The sequence below is a fragment of the Brachyhypopomus gauderio genome, chromosome 5 (genome assembly GCF_052324685.1).
Source record: "Brachyhypopomus gauderio isolate BG-103 chromosome 5, BGAUD_0.2, whole genome shotgun sequence".
Classification (NCBI taxonomy): Eukaryota; Metazoa; Chordata; class Actinopteri; order Gymnotiformes; family Hypopomidae; genus Brachyhypopomus; species Brachyhypopomus gauderio.
In genome coordinates, this window is record NC_135215.1 from 1823832 (window position 1) to 1839768 (window position 15937).

Genomic DNA, 15937 nt, shown 5'->3' on the forward strand with positions numbered 1-15937 from the left:
TTGTGTATGTGCTGGGCCAGACTGAAACAGGTTCATTTTTGTAAATAAACAGTTCTTACACAAGCCTGTGAAAGGAAGGAGCTTTGTCCTTTTTTTTTTTTTCAGTTCTGTTTTTCTCTGCTCTGACCACATGTCCCTTGACCTACTTTGCTGTGTGTAACCTCAGAAAGCCTCGCATGCATAGCCAGCCTTGGTTCTGAGGTTACCTGTGTGGCATTCTGCTGTGCTGCCTCTGATCACAGGTGGAACGGGCCACTTAACCTGCATACTTGACAGCACAGCTAAAGGTCCAGAGGGACAAAATTCCACTTGTTCTTTCCTTTTCCACCATCGGCAGGGTGATCAAATCCGTCTCGCGCCCACAATCCACTGCGGTTATTGACCGCTCGTTCGGATCCTGCGAGAAAACATCGAGATCATGGGGTGCACGTCGTAACACTTGTAACCTTTTCTTCTCCTATCGTATTCAGAGTTGTTGTTGTTGACGTATTATCATTTTCGTCCTGGTGTTTGTTGTCATCTGTTCTTCACGAGGAATTCTGGAACAATGAGTCCTTATTATTGAGGGCGAGCGGGCTCGTCTTGGAGAACAACCTGTTCCTGCCGAAATCTGATCGGCTTCCAGACAAGAGAACGGTGACGGGCCTCGGCCATCTCCATACTGATTCCGTAAACAGAGAGGGGACAGAGGGCACTCACCTTTGGAGGTTAAACTTGACATCCCAAAGATTCCCGCATGCACCTTTCTTTACGATAACAAAAACCCGCGCATTCCTGGGAGCCGTTTAGAGGAATAGCTTTCCCCCGGGCTGAAAGCTAATACCGCTATCCACCTGTCATTCTATCCGCTCTCTCTGCATTGTGAAAAAGTGTTGACCCAAAACACCAGCAGAACGCCAGTTTCGGGCTTGGTGATTACATAAATAAGCAGGTGAGACAATCAGCTCAGAGGTACTCAAGGGTGAATGTCAACACGCGCTCACAAAAAAAAAAAAAGGCACAAACTGTGACGATGACTACACGATAATCTCTAAGCAGACAATGCACACAGAGAGAAGTCAGGGGCACATGACCTCTGGGCACCTGCATGCACATGCTGATGTCATAGATGCCAGTGTCACAAATGCCAGTGTCTCAAATGCCAGTGAGCCTAGAGTGTGCTACCAGGGCACATCATATTCTCATCTTCTCATCTTCTCATATGCTCATATTCGCCTTCTCCGGAGTCAGCGTTCAGTATATGTAGCAACTTTCACAAACAAAACTTAGGACAAGGAATGGAAAACAAATCTAGGAAGATTAATGGATAGTAAAGAGAAGAGTTTTAAGTTGAATTTCGAAGTTACAAACAGGTTGCGGCCGGGAGTTCGAGAGCAGCACGACTGAACAATCTTTCGCTCGTGGCTGCGAGTCGCATGTGTGGGAGAACAAGCACCCCAAAGCTGGAGGGTCTAAGTATGTGAGAGGAATAGTCTAAATGAGCCCAATGAGATATATAGGAGAGACCATAGATGTGCGATTTTGCACAGATGAGAAAATGTTGTTTTGGTGAGTGACTTGATATGGTACTCAAAGGTGAGTGATAAATTAAAGAGACATCCAAGGTTTTTAATATCTTGAGCTCACCTAATAAGAACACAATCAACATCAACACTGAGGAGAAGCTAGAAAGTAGCACCTCAGGTTAGCGCCACTAGCACGTCGATACAGCAGCACCTGTACCCTTCATCCCCCTACCCGGGTTTCTATCATAGTTGTTCTTGTTTGTGCACTTCATCATCATCATCATCATCATCATCAACATCGTCGTCGTCTTGACGATATGGCTGTCTGTATTTGTTTTTGCCTCTTAGCAATATCATCATATTGGTTTTGATATCTGTTGGCACATCAAGCAGGTACATCTGTCCTCGGGACTCTCAAACATCACAGCTTCTGTTCCACCAGCACATGGGAGCAGTGCTTTGATGGCACGCAGAACCGGCTGGCTTTGATTCATCAGGACTTGCGGTTCGGTTTGTTAGGCTCTGGTGGTCAAGTGACAGTGATGATAAATTACGTTTTAATCACACCTTAGGAGAATGTGCTACAACAACTGCAGAAAGAAGACCAATGCCAACAAATACCGTGGATAAAAGCAAAGAGAGTCTGCAGCTATAGATTTATATATCTTGTTCGAATATGCAACTTCTGATAGTAACCCACACAAGAAAACAAATAATTAATAATTAATTAATAATTAAAGTGGAAACGTTAATGAAATACTGACTCTTCACAGGAGAAACAGATGGAGGCCCTGCCCTACGCTGAAAAGAGAAGCAAATAATGGAGTTGTGAAAGTTAGATGGTCCTACAAGAAGAGGAAAGTTAGATGAAAGAGGAGGGGAACTGAACTCACAATCCGGTGATTTCTCTCCCTGAAACTGTGACCAGCAGAGGAGGGTAGACGCTACCATCTGGAAACACACAACCCTATCTAACTGGGTCACATGCAGAGCTCCAGTTTTCTGTCACCGTGAGTTCTGCCCACCACGCACAGAAAGATCGTCTTGTTTTACAAGCCTTTCTGTTAAATATCAGGGACGTAATTTTGTGGCATCAGTGCCTCCTTGTTTGCATCATCTGGCTTTACAAATTTCCTGTTTCCATTCTTAGTCACATATTCCTATTCTCGGACAGTTCCATCAGTGCTAAAGTGTTGACTCTGTCAGCTCACAGTTGGTTCATTGATGTTAGAAGTGCAAATAAATACCTAAATACCTTAAAGCAGCTTTGTGTACAGATCTAATATGATTGAGCTTTGATCTCGCAATGACCCTTAGCAATCAGTCCAGCAACACTTGCGATGCATTTATCATATGGTTCTGATGTCATAAAATAATGGTGTATGAATAGCATGGATATGATAGCATATCCATGGATTTTATCCCAATTTAAAAGCAAACCTTCAGACACATTTGGAGTACAAACCATAAAGCAGGTTTCTCTCTATGCAGCAGGGCCGAATATCGTAGTACTCTTAGTATTGTAATTGTAGTACATTGTCTTTTACTTTTTACTTTCCGGTCATTTTGACCATCGTTTTCACCAGGCACCTCACTGGGATGCCAGATGTCACTTGGACAGCGGCGGAGAATTCAATATTTGCAGATGCAGATTGAAATGATGACCGAGCGTATCTGCAGCTGAGTGTATCTGGGGAGTATCCATCTATCAGGCAACCCTTTTTTTCCTTTTTTTGCTGCAAATTGAGCCGGGAGCTCGGAACGTGAGTAAAATGTTGGGTGCAGACCAACTGCTGCTCACAGTGCATAGTGTAAAATTAACACAGATAGTGACCTCATCCTTAGTTTTTTTTTTTTTTGACACCTTAGCATGGTGGTGGCACATGGAAACACGACCCACTGGATATTAGACATCCAGCAACAGTGTATTTATGTCTATTTGGGTCTGGTAGATGCTTGGACCACATGGTTGGAGCAAACCACATGGAATTCACTGGTGAAAGTGTCGTTGGAGGTTATGGATGCAGGGGCATTTATTCGGGTGTGGCAAGACATTTGCACATTGTGGCTCATTGTGGCAGATATGGCAGACTCTTGCCGTTTCATAACTTCTGACCCAATATGTAGAACGGGCCAGTAATATGTCGGCAGGCGGTTTTGATTGCTACGTCTCCTTTAAGCTTCAGCTTTCTAGCACGGACAGATCATATAAACCAAGTGAGGAAAAAATGAGGTGAGTTCGCAGCTTGTTTTGTAAGGTGAGGTTTCTGCGCCCTACTTTCAGGAAAACAACATTACATTGTCTAGCGCGGACACAGATCAGCCCTTTCACTTGTGCAGTATTCCCCCAACACATCACATCTTTCTCCAGGGGACACAATCAAGACATTCCTCCTACTTTAACAGCACAATAAACATCACCTCCTCCCCACCCTGGTTTGTACTAAACCAGAATTAGCTCAACACATGACATTTTTCCTTTCAAAATGTCCTATTCAATTACATTACAACCATTGTGAAACTGTAGACTAATGTACACTTCAGTATGTATTTCAAGATGAAAATTAATAGGCAAACTAAAGGTGCATAGTGCATTGTTTTAAATGTTTGAGAATTAAGAGGAATTTGAAGAATTCAGCAGTCATTATGTACAACACAGATGCATTGGGACAGTTGGCCTGTGTATATTCAATAGTGCTGTTTATGCTGCTTTATTTGCAGTAGGTCACATTTCTACTGTATGGACTTCACTAAAATCATCTAAATCTTTGCACAGCAAGATGTACAAGCCCGTAACCCTGAGGACACCATCAATTTACTATCCATAACCCCCTCCATTTTTAGAGCTCTTGTATTTTAAGACTGAAGAGGAAGACACCATATGTGTGTGTGTGTGTGTGTGTGTGTGTGTGTGTGTGTGTGTGTGTGTGTGTGTGTGTGTGTGTGTGTGTGTGTGTGTGTCATCCGATGTGCCATGCTTCTGTGCATTGGCATTGGCCATTACCACCATATTATTATTAGCGTTTCTCTTTACACTCTGTTTGTGCGTTGCCATGTTTGGTTGAGCAGCCTGGCAACCAGAGTGAAGCGAGTCTGTGCCAAATCAGAAGCCCATGGCGCGGTGTGTGTCGGCTCTCGGTGACAGGTGAGTCACTCCCCCCCCCCCCCCCCCCCCCCCCCCGCAGCCGAACGTAACCCCCCCTCCCTCTCCGCCTTGTCTGCTGGCGGGCGAACGTGCCGTGCTCCGTCTGCCTCCGTGGGCAGGAAGACTGGGCTCCCTCACCCACCTCCGCCCAGAAACAAGGTGTACAGGCAGCGTGGGCCCAGAACGGAACCACAGGAAGAGTCCCAGTGAGAAGAGACCAGAGACGATGGAAACGAGGAACAACACAGAGTGCGTTCAGACTTGACAGCTTTAATGAATACATGTATACATATTTATTTATTTACTTCATTTATTTAGTTTATCTCATTTGTCGCTAGTAATATAATGTTCCTTCTTCTCTTCTTTTCCACACTGGTCCAGTCTGGCTCCGTCTGAACCACCCACCTCTCAGTCTGTGCACGCCACAGTCCACGGGGTCCATCTGGCAGCCTCCTCCTGTCTGCCGGGTTGTCCGTGTGACGGTGGCATAGAGTGGCACTCAGAACCAAGTCTCTCACCTCTCCCCCTGATCTGGGGGCAGTTATCACCCGACGTGGGTCAGCCCTCAAGCTGTCACTCATTTAGCATTCACACTTGGAGACAGGAAAGAAATCACCAACGTCCAAATAATTGGAGTGCAACTGGCTTTTACCTTTTTTCCCCCTCTCCATTAAATTTAAAAAGACTTCAAATAACATTGTCTCCGTTTGGTTAGATGTATGGAAGATACTAATATTTTACAGGTCTAATCACATGGTATTTATTTGTTTTGTCTTAATTTAAGTGAGGAACTCTGATGTAAAACGTAAGACACACCTCTGATAAGATGTAAGCTTTGAAAGAGGAACACCATGGCATATGGAGAGGCAGAGATTTATTTACATATCAAAAGCTTGGGATTCAAAGACAGCACATTTTACCCAAGGTGCATTTTCAAAACTCATATCATCACCTTGCAACTGGCATCAAATAAAAATTACATTAAAATAAAAATATATGGTGCCATCAGTTATTAAAGAATAATATTTAAACTGAAGGAATTAAATCAGCATTTAGTGGATATTTTTAGTGTAGCATGCAGCATGAATAGATTTTTTTACCATTATATTTACAAGTTATTGTCATATCATCAAAATCATGGTCAGCAGCAAACGTACATGGACGTCTATAGGGAGACTTTTGCCTTTCTGGCCCATAAATCTACATTCTGTATCTTTCCGAGATGCTGCAACTGGTTGTTTTCAATCTAAATGTACAAGCAGTCAATCACTGTGAATAATACTGAATGTGAATATGGAGAGCAGCGTTCAAGCGCACCACCCGTTTCCACTTCACAACACACCAGGTAGTCCCACAGCTCACGAGGATCTGGATCAGGTCTGCTGCAAATACAGCATATACCGCGGACTGTCTATCCTTGTGGCTAATAGACAGCAATGTATTGTGTTTTAAATGTTTAAATGTGTTGAATCTGCCAATAGACAGCCATTCTTGTCAAAAACTGGAGTTACATTTAAGACATTTAACACGTGATCAGCAAACTAAAATGAAAGCCCGTTGGCCAAAATGGCAAAGGCATAATGTCACCAGAGGGGGCAGCACCTTCACATCAGAGCCATCTCACCGTCCTTCTCGGAAAACACGGATTCACAGGGAACAGTCAAATGGTTCTCACCTGCCACTTTAGTAATAACTAAATTACTTGGGTCAGGGTGGCTGTGACATGGAACACCATTTTACTGAACAGCAACCTAAAGCACAACTAAGTAAGTTTGATGTAAGATTTCATATTCAACGTTTCCCAGAGTAACTGTTAGGTAACGGAGAATGAGCAAGGCGCCACTTTTTTATTAAGACTTCATGAAACTAATAGTACATTAGACACAAGCTTTTAAATACCACTTTTATTAAATTACACTCATTCTCTCCCATTTTCCATGCGCATAACCTCCATCAGACCAAAGAAACGCAACAAAATGTTCTGTACAAACAAAAAACGTTTAATTAAAAGGTTTGTGTATAAAAATAGGATTTGTTGTGTTTGATACAGTTTGATATCTAGAGAACATCCAACATTGTGCTGCGGAGCCAGTGACAACAGTCCGGTCCCGTCCCAGTTCTCTAAAATGCTCCCATCTGGTATATGGAGGTTACACAAAGCCAAAACAACATGGACGCAAGTTTTGATTGAAGCCGTTCCAAGGCAAATGAGAAATCACCAAGAGGAGTTAAATAACATTCATAGCTCTTCCAATTTAAGTAAACCTTATTTTATTCCATTTTACATTGACAACAGCTTCAGTGCATCCACCATCTGTTAACTTGTCCAAATGTTAAAAAAAGGGAATGCAAACTAAAACACCATATAAAGGTATGCAAATTGTGTGATTTAAGCATGGACAATAAATAAAAATAAATAACCACAGAGCGTGGAATGTCTACATGTTACAAATAAATTATATGCAAAGAAGAAAAAAGGGTACACAAACACCCTCACGCATGCGCGCACACACGCATACATACGCACACAAGATTAAAAAAAAAAGAAGAAAAAAATATATATTGCATTGATTGTGCATTTTCACACCCAGACCCCTCCCGAGCCAGGAGCCAGGCCAACGTAGCATCAGCAGTGGGATGAGGAACAGAAGAGGTTTGGGGGTGGGCGGGTGGGGGGGTTACATACCCACAGAGGAGGATATGTCAGTTATACAGAATTTCTATACACATTCAGGAGAAAAAGAGAGGGAAAAAAGGTTTTCCAGACCTGTGCAGGCTAAAATGTGACTGAGCAGCGTTATAAGGATACGCAGCAAGTGAGTGCGTTTCAAGTATTTCTATTGTTCGACCCCTCCCCCCACTGTAAGACCCCCCCCCCCCCCCCCCAAGCTGGCTGGTTATTTGCGTGCAGCGGTCGGTGGGTGGAGGACGTCGGCAGTGGCCGTGCGACTTCCGAACCAGCTCAAGGGGAACTTTAATCCCAAAAAAACAAAAACAAAAACACAACCAACAACAATCACGACCACAAACGCAATGATGAAAGCCCCCCCCCCCCCCCCCCCCCCCCCCAAGAGAAGCTTTCACAAAGGCACTCCAAATCAAAACATTTAAATAAAAAAAGTTGTCCAAGCTCTATGAGAGCAGCCACATCTGTGTAGGAGGCTTGCCAGATGCATAAACCAGCATTGTAACAACAAAAACAATGGTAATATAATAATAATAATAATAATAAATAGCGCTGGTAAGTCCATCCAAACAGCAAATGTTCCCCATCGGGAAACGCTTTATAAATCATTAAAAAATAAAAAGATATAAAGGAAATGCAAACTGTAATAAATTATGATTCCCTACGAGAGGGGTGGGGGACTACAGGGCCTCTGAAAGCCTGGTAATGGTAGGACAGCAGAAGAGCAGACCCCCCCCCCCCAAAAGAGAGCAGGGGCTTCTCTCAAAGGCTCTCCTTGCTGGAGCTGATGCTCGAAGTGTCCGTACTGATGGTGTGTAGTCGGACGTCGCCCTCCTCCACCTTGGACACCTCGGCCGAACGCATCCAGGGATGCTCGAATATCTGCTCCAGCGTGGGCCGGTCCGACGGTCTCGGCGCCAGGCAACACTTGATCAACTGCTGGCACTCTGTTGGAAAGACAACGAGAGAGAGAGACTGACGTCTTGCTGTCCTACAGCGAGGCCGGGAGGTGGGGGGCGGGGGGGCGAAGGCTGAAGATCACAAATACGAACCTGTGGAGATCCGTCTTCTGAAGTAGAGGCGTCCCCGGAGGATCTCCTCGTCCTGTTCAAAGGGGATGTCTCCGCACACCATGTCGTACAGCAGCACCCCTAGCGACCAGACGGTCGCAGAGCGTCCGTGGTATCTGTGGAAACGGATCCACTCCGGCGGACTGTACACTCTCGTACCTGTGACGCACATGGAGGTGGACGGAGAAAGAAACATTAGAGTCGTGAGCACAAAAGAGGTCAAGAGGGTGTACTAGTAGGGCACACGTGGGGAAAAAAAAGGCTGTGAAATCTACGGCGGGGGTTTTGTTATCCACCACTGCAGCTCAGCCGCAGTTCTAGCAAGATTCTAATTGAATCTTGGAAGTGAAAACGTAAATACTTTCGGTTTTTTTTTTTTAAAGGCCACACCACTTATAACTCATTTGTCTGGTCCTCAAAAGAGCCAGCAGCCCCGCCCTTCCCCAAAGGCCAGGAGGATCTTGGAGACCAGGGGAAAACTGTGAGAGCAACGTGAGCCGTCACGTGACCCCAGCTCTCGGGTTTCACAACACACAGCTGTTACGTGGCAGCAGGTCCGTTTAAACCCGTAGTTAAAAATAAAACACGCACACCAAAACGTTGAAGTCGATGGTAAAATTCGGATTCAGATTTTAACAAAATAAAAATAATAATAATAATAATAATAATAATAATACTTCTATGCATCGATTTAACAATTGGTATAAAATCCATGTCAAAGATCAGACACTACAGAGGTTTAAAAATGCAAAGGGAAAACCTCACGAACATTGTTTTGATGGGGATTATGAATATTAACGCTTATCTGTACCAAAACTGTTAGAAAAATCCGCACTAAACCAAATCACGATCGCAAAATGCGATTACTATTAATATTATTATTACTATTATTATAATAACAGTAGAATAAGGAGCCGCCCGCCGTACCGTCGAAGTCCGTGTACACCGTGTCCTTCAGCATCGCCCCCGAACCGAAGTCGATGAGCTTCAGGTCTCCGGTGCGCAGGTCCACCAGCAGGTTCTCGTCCTTGATGTCCCGGTGCAGGACGCCGCAGCTGTAGCAGTGGCGCACGGCCTCCAGCACCTGGCGGAGGAAGCCCCGGGCGGTGGGCTCGTCCAGCGCGCCCTTCTCCGTGATGAAGTCGAACAGGTCCTTCACCGGCTCGGGTCTCTCCATCACGATCAGCCAGCCGTCCGCCCTCTCGTACCAGTCCAGCAGCTTGATCACCCCCCTGAACGAGGAGCCCACCTTCTTCATCAGCAGGATCTCCAGAGGGATCATCACGCCGTTCTAGGGGGGTTAAAATACACGGTGCTCGGTCAGACCCGCCGGAGAACCGCGTTCACCGGGTGTGAGGTCCGACGGTGTAAGCGCTACTTACAACGGAGCCCCACTCCGTGACTCTCTCCTTCGACACGTGTTTGACCGCCACCTGGAAACGGGAGCACGAGTTAGGGTCCGATCAGCGAGAACATGCAGCTTTTGAGATCTGATGAAGTGAGATCGAGTGAGATCTGATTAAGTGAGATCGAGTGAGATCTGATGCAGTGAGGTCGAGTGAGATATGATGAAGTGAGATCTGATCGAGATGCAGTGAGATCTGATGAAGTGAGATCGAGTGAGATCTGATGAAGTGAGATCTGATGCAGTGAGATCTGATGCAGTGAGATCTGATGCAGTGAGATCTGATGCAGTGAGATCTCATGAAGTGAGCTCGAGTGAGATCTGATGCAGTGAGCTCGAGTGAGATCTGATGCAGTGAGGTCGAGTGAGATATGATGAAGTGAGATCTGATCGAGATGCAGTGAGATCTGATGAAGTGAGATCTGATGCAGTGAGATCTGATGCAGTGAGATCTCATGAAGTGAGATCTGATGCAGTGAGCTCGAGTGAGATCTGATGCAGTGAGCTCGAGTGAGATCTGATGCAGTGAGCTCGAGTGAGATCCGACGGAGCTCGTACCGGTAACCCGTCGGAGATCCGGCTGCCGGCGTAGACGGTGCCAAACCCCCCGCTGCCCAGCACCGACCCCACCTGATACACCTTCTCAAAGGGCTCGGGCTCCACTTTCACTAAAAGGACAGAAAAGCATCAACATGAGCCTGTGTCAGTTCACCAGTGTGCAGGTTCACTACAGCGACGTGGTGAAGTTCACACGCAGCCCTCACCCTGTTGAAGCTGCATCTTCACCGGCAAATGATCCATACTGGTGGGGCTGCAGATGTGGGAAAAAGAACCAAACTTGGACAGCAACATAATTCAACACATGTAAACGGAATCCTCTTCCTCCCCTGCCGCTAAAGTGAAGTCTTTATGGTGCAAGAGTCCGATTTGGGAGAATGTTATTAGCAGACGAGCTACAATGCTAGCCGAAGGCACGCAGATCCAGCGCGCGAGCTCCCCAGCAGTGCGCGAGCTCCACAGTAGTGCGCGAGCTCCCACAAATGTGACGGCCGAAAGGATCCGGAGATAAAAAGACAAAAATAAATACAATCCTCGGGTGTAAAATCCAGACGACACGTGATGTTCGTCCTCTTGATAAATACCCAAGGCAGACCAAACGGGTGAAAAGGGCTACATGAACACAATATTACTTTGTGTATGTTACGAGGTGCACTTCTGTCAAGAATCAGTCGTGCTCTGTCTGAGGTTTGGCGCGGGCTGCCCGACTTTAACGCCAATATTTTGACGCGTGCACAGAGAAATATCTCTCCGCCGCGCAAATAATTATGAACCTTACCTTACCGTAAAATTACTTATTGTCGTCGTTAGTTCGTACGTAAGCTTACAAAAAACACAAGATAAACATATTGATGTTTTTCAGCACGGCAAATTGTTTAGATTTGGAGTTTGGTGTTATATACATGGGAACTACTTTGACGCTCACTGATAACACTGTCTAGGTGGTACGTGCTTCGTCAATTTGCAAATCCGAGCACCTAACCAATGAAATCGCGTATTTAAATACGATGTTTTTTTTCTCTTTCATCCAATTGAAAAATACACATTATCATAAATAGAGGTATTTTGATTGCACGTGGCAGCAATACTTATGTATACCATTTCTTTCCTATGTTTGCGTGGGTTAACATTGAGAATGTAAAAAGCATTTTCCACTACCGTTAATAGACAAGCAGTATTTAAAAAGTGAACAAATAATCGATAAATGCTGATAAACACACTAAGACAGCAAAAAGTCTGGGAAACAGGGAAGTGGCTATAGGATAATAAGAAAAGGTCCACAGTTCAAATATTCATATTAAAATTGGTATGATTTTGAAAGGTTTTGGCTAACATCCCACTAAATGTTCACAAAGCCACAAACTTAACCTTTAAAGAGGCTGATTTGACAGTCTGCCAAAATGTTGTGACCAGGTGCCAATCTGAATCAAACTAAATAATAAAGAGATAAATAATAAAGTTTGTGAATGTCTGTGAATTTAACTGACCTATACTCACTACAACAGACCAGTATAACATACCACCCAGTGGAAAACATGATGCACGTTTAGTCAGTGTTTAACATAAATTGCTTATATCAAGGACAGACCCAAGTGATATTTTCAGCTTGTCAAACACATTCATGTATTCATGGCCTACAAGAAACATTTGCATAGTTTTTTTTTTATATTCACTGTAAAACTATCCAGTTTGTGCCACTCTGTAATGGTGCATTTGGTTAGTTTTCCAGTGTGCACAGAATATGTCTGAACATCATGGCTTAAAGATGATTACAATATACCTGGAATCATGGAATTTAAATGCGTGCTGACAGCAAACGCATACAATTAGAACTTAAAATATTTCTGTGCATTATGCTATTACTAGTGATTTTTATAACTGCTTTTTCAATAACCAGACACAAATGATATTAACTCATCCAAAGCTCACGAGACCCTCATCCAGCTATTTTCTCTCTTTTTTTGTCTGTTACAGGTATAGTTGTGGCGACCTTGGGCAGTATTTGTAAAATGTGCGTTTGCCCTGCTTTTTTATCTTACCTGCTACGATAAGAAGTGTATACACTGAAGGGCAAAAGGATAGAAAGAGCAAGATCAGAGGTAGGCCTGTGAACCTTATCTCTCCATTCTGCAGAATTATGTAACTGTATGAGCCTACAAGCTCTGTAAAACATTCTCTTGAGTACACCTTAACTCTTAAGTTGCAGACTACACTGTCAGGAGGTTTGACACAGAAAATATATTTAGCTAGGTACTGGGTTTACATAAATTTGCAGTAATGGTCCTATTTGTTTGCCTCTAATTATATTTCTCTTATAGTTAGTGTAACATTTCTGGTTCCTAGAAGTTTGTTATCGTGCTTGAATATGATGCATGTGCAAACATGAAGACCATGTACTGACTGGATTAGATATAGTAGTGTTCACAATCTTTTACATCGGCAACTGGCTGCCATTTCACGAACCACAATATAATTACAGATTATTGGTTGGTTATTTGTAATAATAAAAACAAGAAATTGGGAAAGGTCCTTAATATTTTTCATTTCTAAAGCTCTGGAATGGAATACATCGCATTGATCCGTAAAGATAAAAAAAAAAAATTTGAAAAAAAATTGAAAATTTGTTTTATTTGAGTTTTTTAACCACATAGGCACACCAGAACTCATATGAGAGATGTCTAGGCATGCAGAACATCTGTGGTATGCACAGCTGTCCCAGAACATCTGCATGTGAATGTGAATGATGTGGTTGCTCATTGCATTCATGGTCAGTTATGATCAGCCGTATTTATATATCCAGAGTCCTTGATCTGGCTTGAGGATGGCTTGTGGGAAGTTCCTAGCTGTCTACTACCAGTCTTCCAGGATTCCTGGGATACTTGATATTTTGTTTTGGCTCTAATTAGTGCTTCAAGAAATTACGCAGTTTAGCTGAAGTTGTCTGATAAGGGTCTAGCAGGACTTTACGTCTGTAATTTGACGTGCCCTTTTCTGGACAGGCAAAAAAAATAAATAAAACCCATGAGACCGCACGAAATAAGGGGTGCAGCCACATCAGAGCCAAAAGGGTGGACAGCTCTCGTTTTAGCCCTCACTGCCACATCATTTGGGGGAGTGACTGAACCTTCTCCAAGTTGCTCCATGTCGGTGGATCAGTGAACTGGGCCACTGCTGGGAACAGCTCTGAGAAGTGCCGTGTTCAAGCCCCGTCCACTATGATGGAACTGTAATACAGAAATGTTCAGACGCAGGACCGGTTCTGGTAAAGCGAGCGATGCACACGTGCTAGCATGTAACGGGGCAGAGTGGCTTAGCGCAGGTGTGATGAACATTGTGCTTCATTTTGAGTGTTGATGTTGTGGAAGGTCACATGGCTGGTCTCCAGTCTCTGCGGTTGTGGAATGCGGTTGATCGTCTCTGTGGAGTCAGAAAGGGGATAGACAAGGTAGTTTCATTGTCCTTTGCATAATCTCTTTAGGCCAAAAAAGGTGTCAATGCTTAGTATCTCTGACCTCTTTTTTATGCGAAGTGGGGCCCAGAACCAGTTGACGACCTTAAGCATTGTCAGTATGCAAGAGGGGCTCCTCTGCGTGCATCTCATTAAAGCTACTTGCTCCAACATCACCTCTCTTCACACCTCTGTATGCAAATCAGACTGGGGGTGGGGTAGGACGAGACACATCTTTAGGTCCTGTGCCCTGTTCAAGATTACCGTGTGGACTTAAAGTTACGTAACACTGTCAGATAATCGTCCCACCTTTCGTAACTTTTGAATAAGCCATTATTTTTTTCCTTCCTTTGTGTATAATCTGGGTCATTCTGCACTTCATTTGTCTGCTTTTTAATTGTTTGTATAACCAGTATAAAAATCAAACAGCAGATTAGTGTAAGATACACCAGTGCTTTTTCTAAGGACCACCCTTGAGTTAAGATTAGTCATATCATATGTTTTAAACATGCAAGTGTTTGAAACACTGTGCATATTTGTGCTGGTTTGCAACTGCTCAGCATTAATTTATCCAAATTTGGATCAGTGCAGCTTAACACTTCAGGGGTGCAAAGATTGCCAGCTATCCCTCTCAGCATGGCTTATATAGAACGTGGGCCAGCCCCCACACTAAAGCCCACCGGCTAAACCGGCACAGGACACTGCCACGTATGACCCTACAGAACGGCAAGAGTGTTACAGGATGCACAGTAATTTTGCCTGAGAGTCGCAGATTTCACGCGGTGCACCCCCGGTTCCCACCCTTGGCGCGCCCCTCCGGACGAGAGACTCCTTTCATCTTCCTTCCGAGGAACATTTTCACCAGCTATATATTTTTTTTAGAGGGTTTCCACTTCTAAGTGAAAACACTTGTGTCGGCCGGTGTTTGGTGGCTGGCACCGTCCTCTGCACCGTGTGCTTTGCGAGCGCGCTGCATAAAGGGACAGGGACACGCCGTAGGTCCTGTGTTGCAGACTTGTGCGACCCGTGGGGAGAGGTTTACTCTAGGTGTTAGGACCGCTCCAGGATTGTGTTGCTTCACCACTGAGCATGTTAAGTGATGGCCCAACTCATTGCCCGAAAACATATTGTGGCTTGTCGTATTCTTTGTAAATGCAAGACAATTAGAATGGAAATTGTGTGGGTGTGTAGTGGTTACTTTACACTTAAACACAACTGATTTTATCAGCCTTACACTGTGGAACCTTTTGTTAACCTACAGTGTCCTTCTGTAGGGAAGAACAGGAACTCAAGGTTCTCCATACTTTCATGCAGAACTTTACAAATGTCTTTAAATTAGTCTCTTTTCCTAAGAGTGTGTTTGAGGCACCACTAGAAGGCTCAGTTTTGGGTCGGTTCCAAGCCTCTTTGACTCAGATATAACAAATGTGTTGTTGTAATCTGCTGTGTGGTACTAGCATGACCTGTGTAAAATGACACACAGTCCTATTTCAGTGATTCTGCCTCATTTTATTGAGTACACATGTTTATATGATGACATCAACTACAGGTTTGTTCCCCCCCCCCCCCTCTCTCTCTCTCTCTCTCGTTTTCTCTGGTGTTTACTGACTGATATGCCCTACACTTCTAATGCTTTGCATGTGTCTTCACATCTTCACATTACCTTTGTTCACTTGTGCCATTGTATGCCATGAAGGCTGTTGATAGACTGCCATTAACTGCACGATCCTGCAGTATCTGTTTCATTCAAACCACACTGCTATAAGAGAGAAGTGATCTATAGCACTGATACAATACCAGAGGAAACATCCATTCAAATTGTTCACACCCAAGTGACATCAGTAAAATAGACAAATCTACTCTCTTCAGTGAAACCTGACACCACAATTACGATCCATCTGAATTGTGTTATTAATTATTGAGGTTAATTGCCATTAATTACTCTTATTAGCATTTCAGTGTTCTATTGCTTATAGCTTGACTAGACAGCTGAAAACATGGAACGCCCTATTGACTCATTAAGTCACATTTCTAATATTAGATATAATGTCAAGGGTCTCGTGTTTGGAAGGCAGATTTTTTGCATGACAGTCCCCAATAAGTGAGTCCAAGTCTAAGTC

General features: G+C 44.0%; 1 protein-coding gene across 1 annotated transcript; it reads right to left on the bottom strand.

The window, feature by feature from the left end:
• Positions 1–7723: 7723 nt before the first annotated feature.
• Positions 7724–11071, bottom strand: LOC143514043 (serine/threonine-protein kinase pim-3-like). The gene is made up of 6 exons (XM_077004790.1): positions 10576–11071; positions 10370–10479; positions 9789–9839; positions 9334–9697; positions 8389–8565; positions 7724–8283 (listed from the first exon to the last, which is right to left on the bottom strand). The coding sequence occupies exons 1-6, from the start codon at positions 10661–10663 to the stop codon at positions 8099–8101; spliced, it is 975 nt and encodes a 324-aa protein (XP_076860905.1). The 5' UTR covers positions 10664–11071; the 3' UTR covers positions 7724–8098.
• Positions 11072–15937: the final 4866 nt, after the last annotated feature.

Bases quoted from the DNA above. Each gene is read 5' to 3' on its own strand.
- LOC143514043 (XM_077004790.1), bottom strand. From the start codon at position 10,663: ATGTTGCTGTCCAAGTTTGGTTCTTTTTCCCACATCTGCAGCCCCACC. The intron at 9,840-10,369 runs GTACGAGCTCCG...TCCCGTTTCCAG, and splicing joins GGATCTCCGACGGGTTACCG to GTGGCGGTCAAACACGTGTC. The intron at 8,566-9,333 runs GTACGGCGGGCG...TGTGCGTCACAG, and splicing joins GGTGTACACGGACTTCGACG to GTACGAGAGTGTACAGTCCG.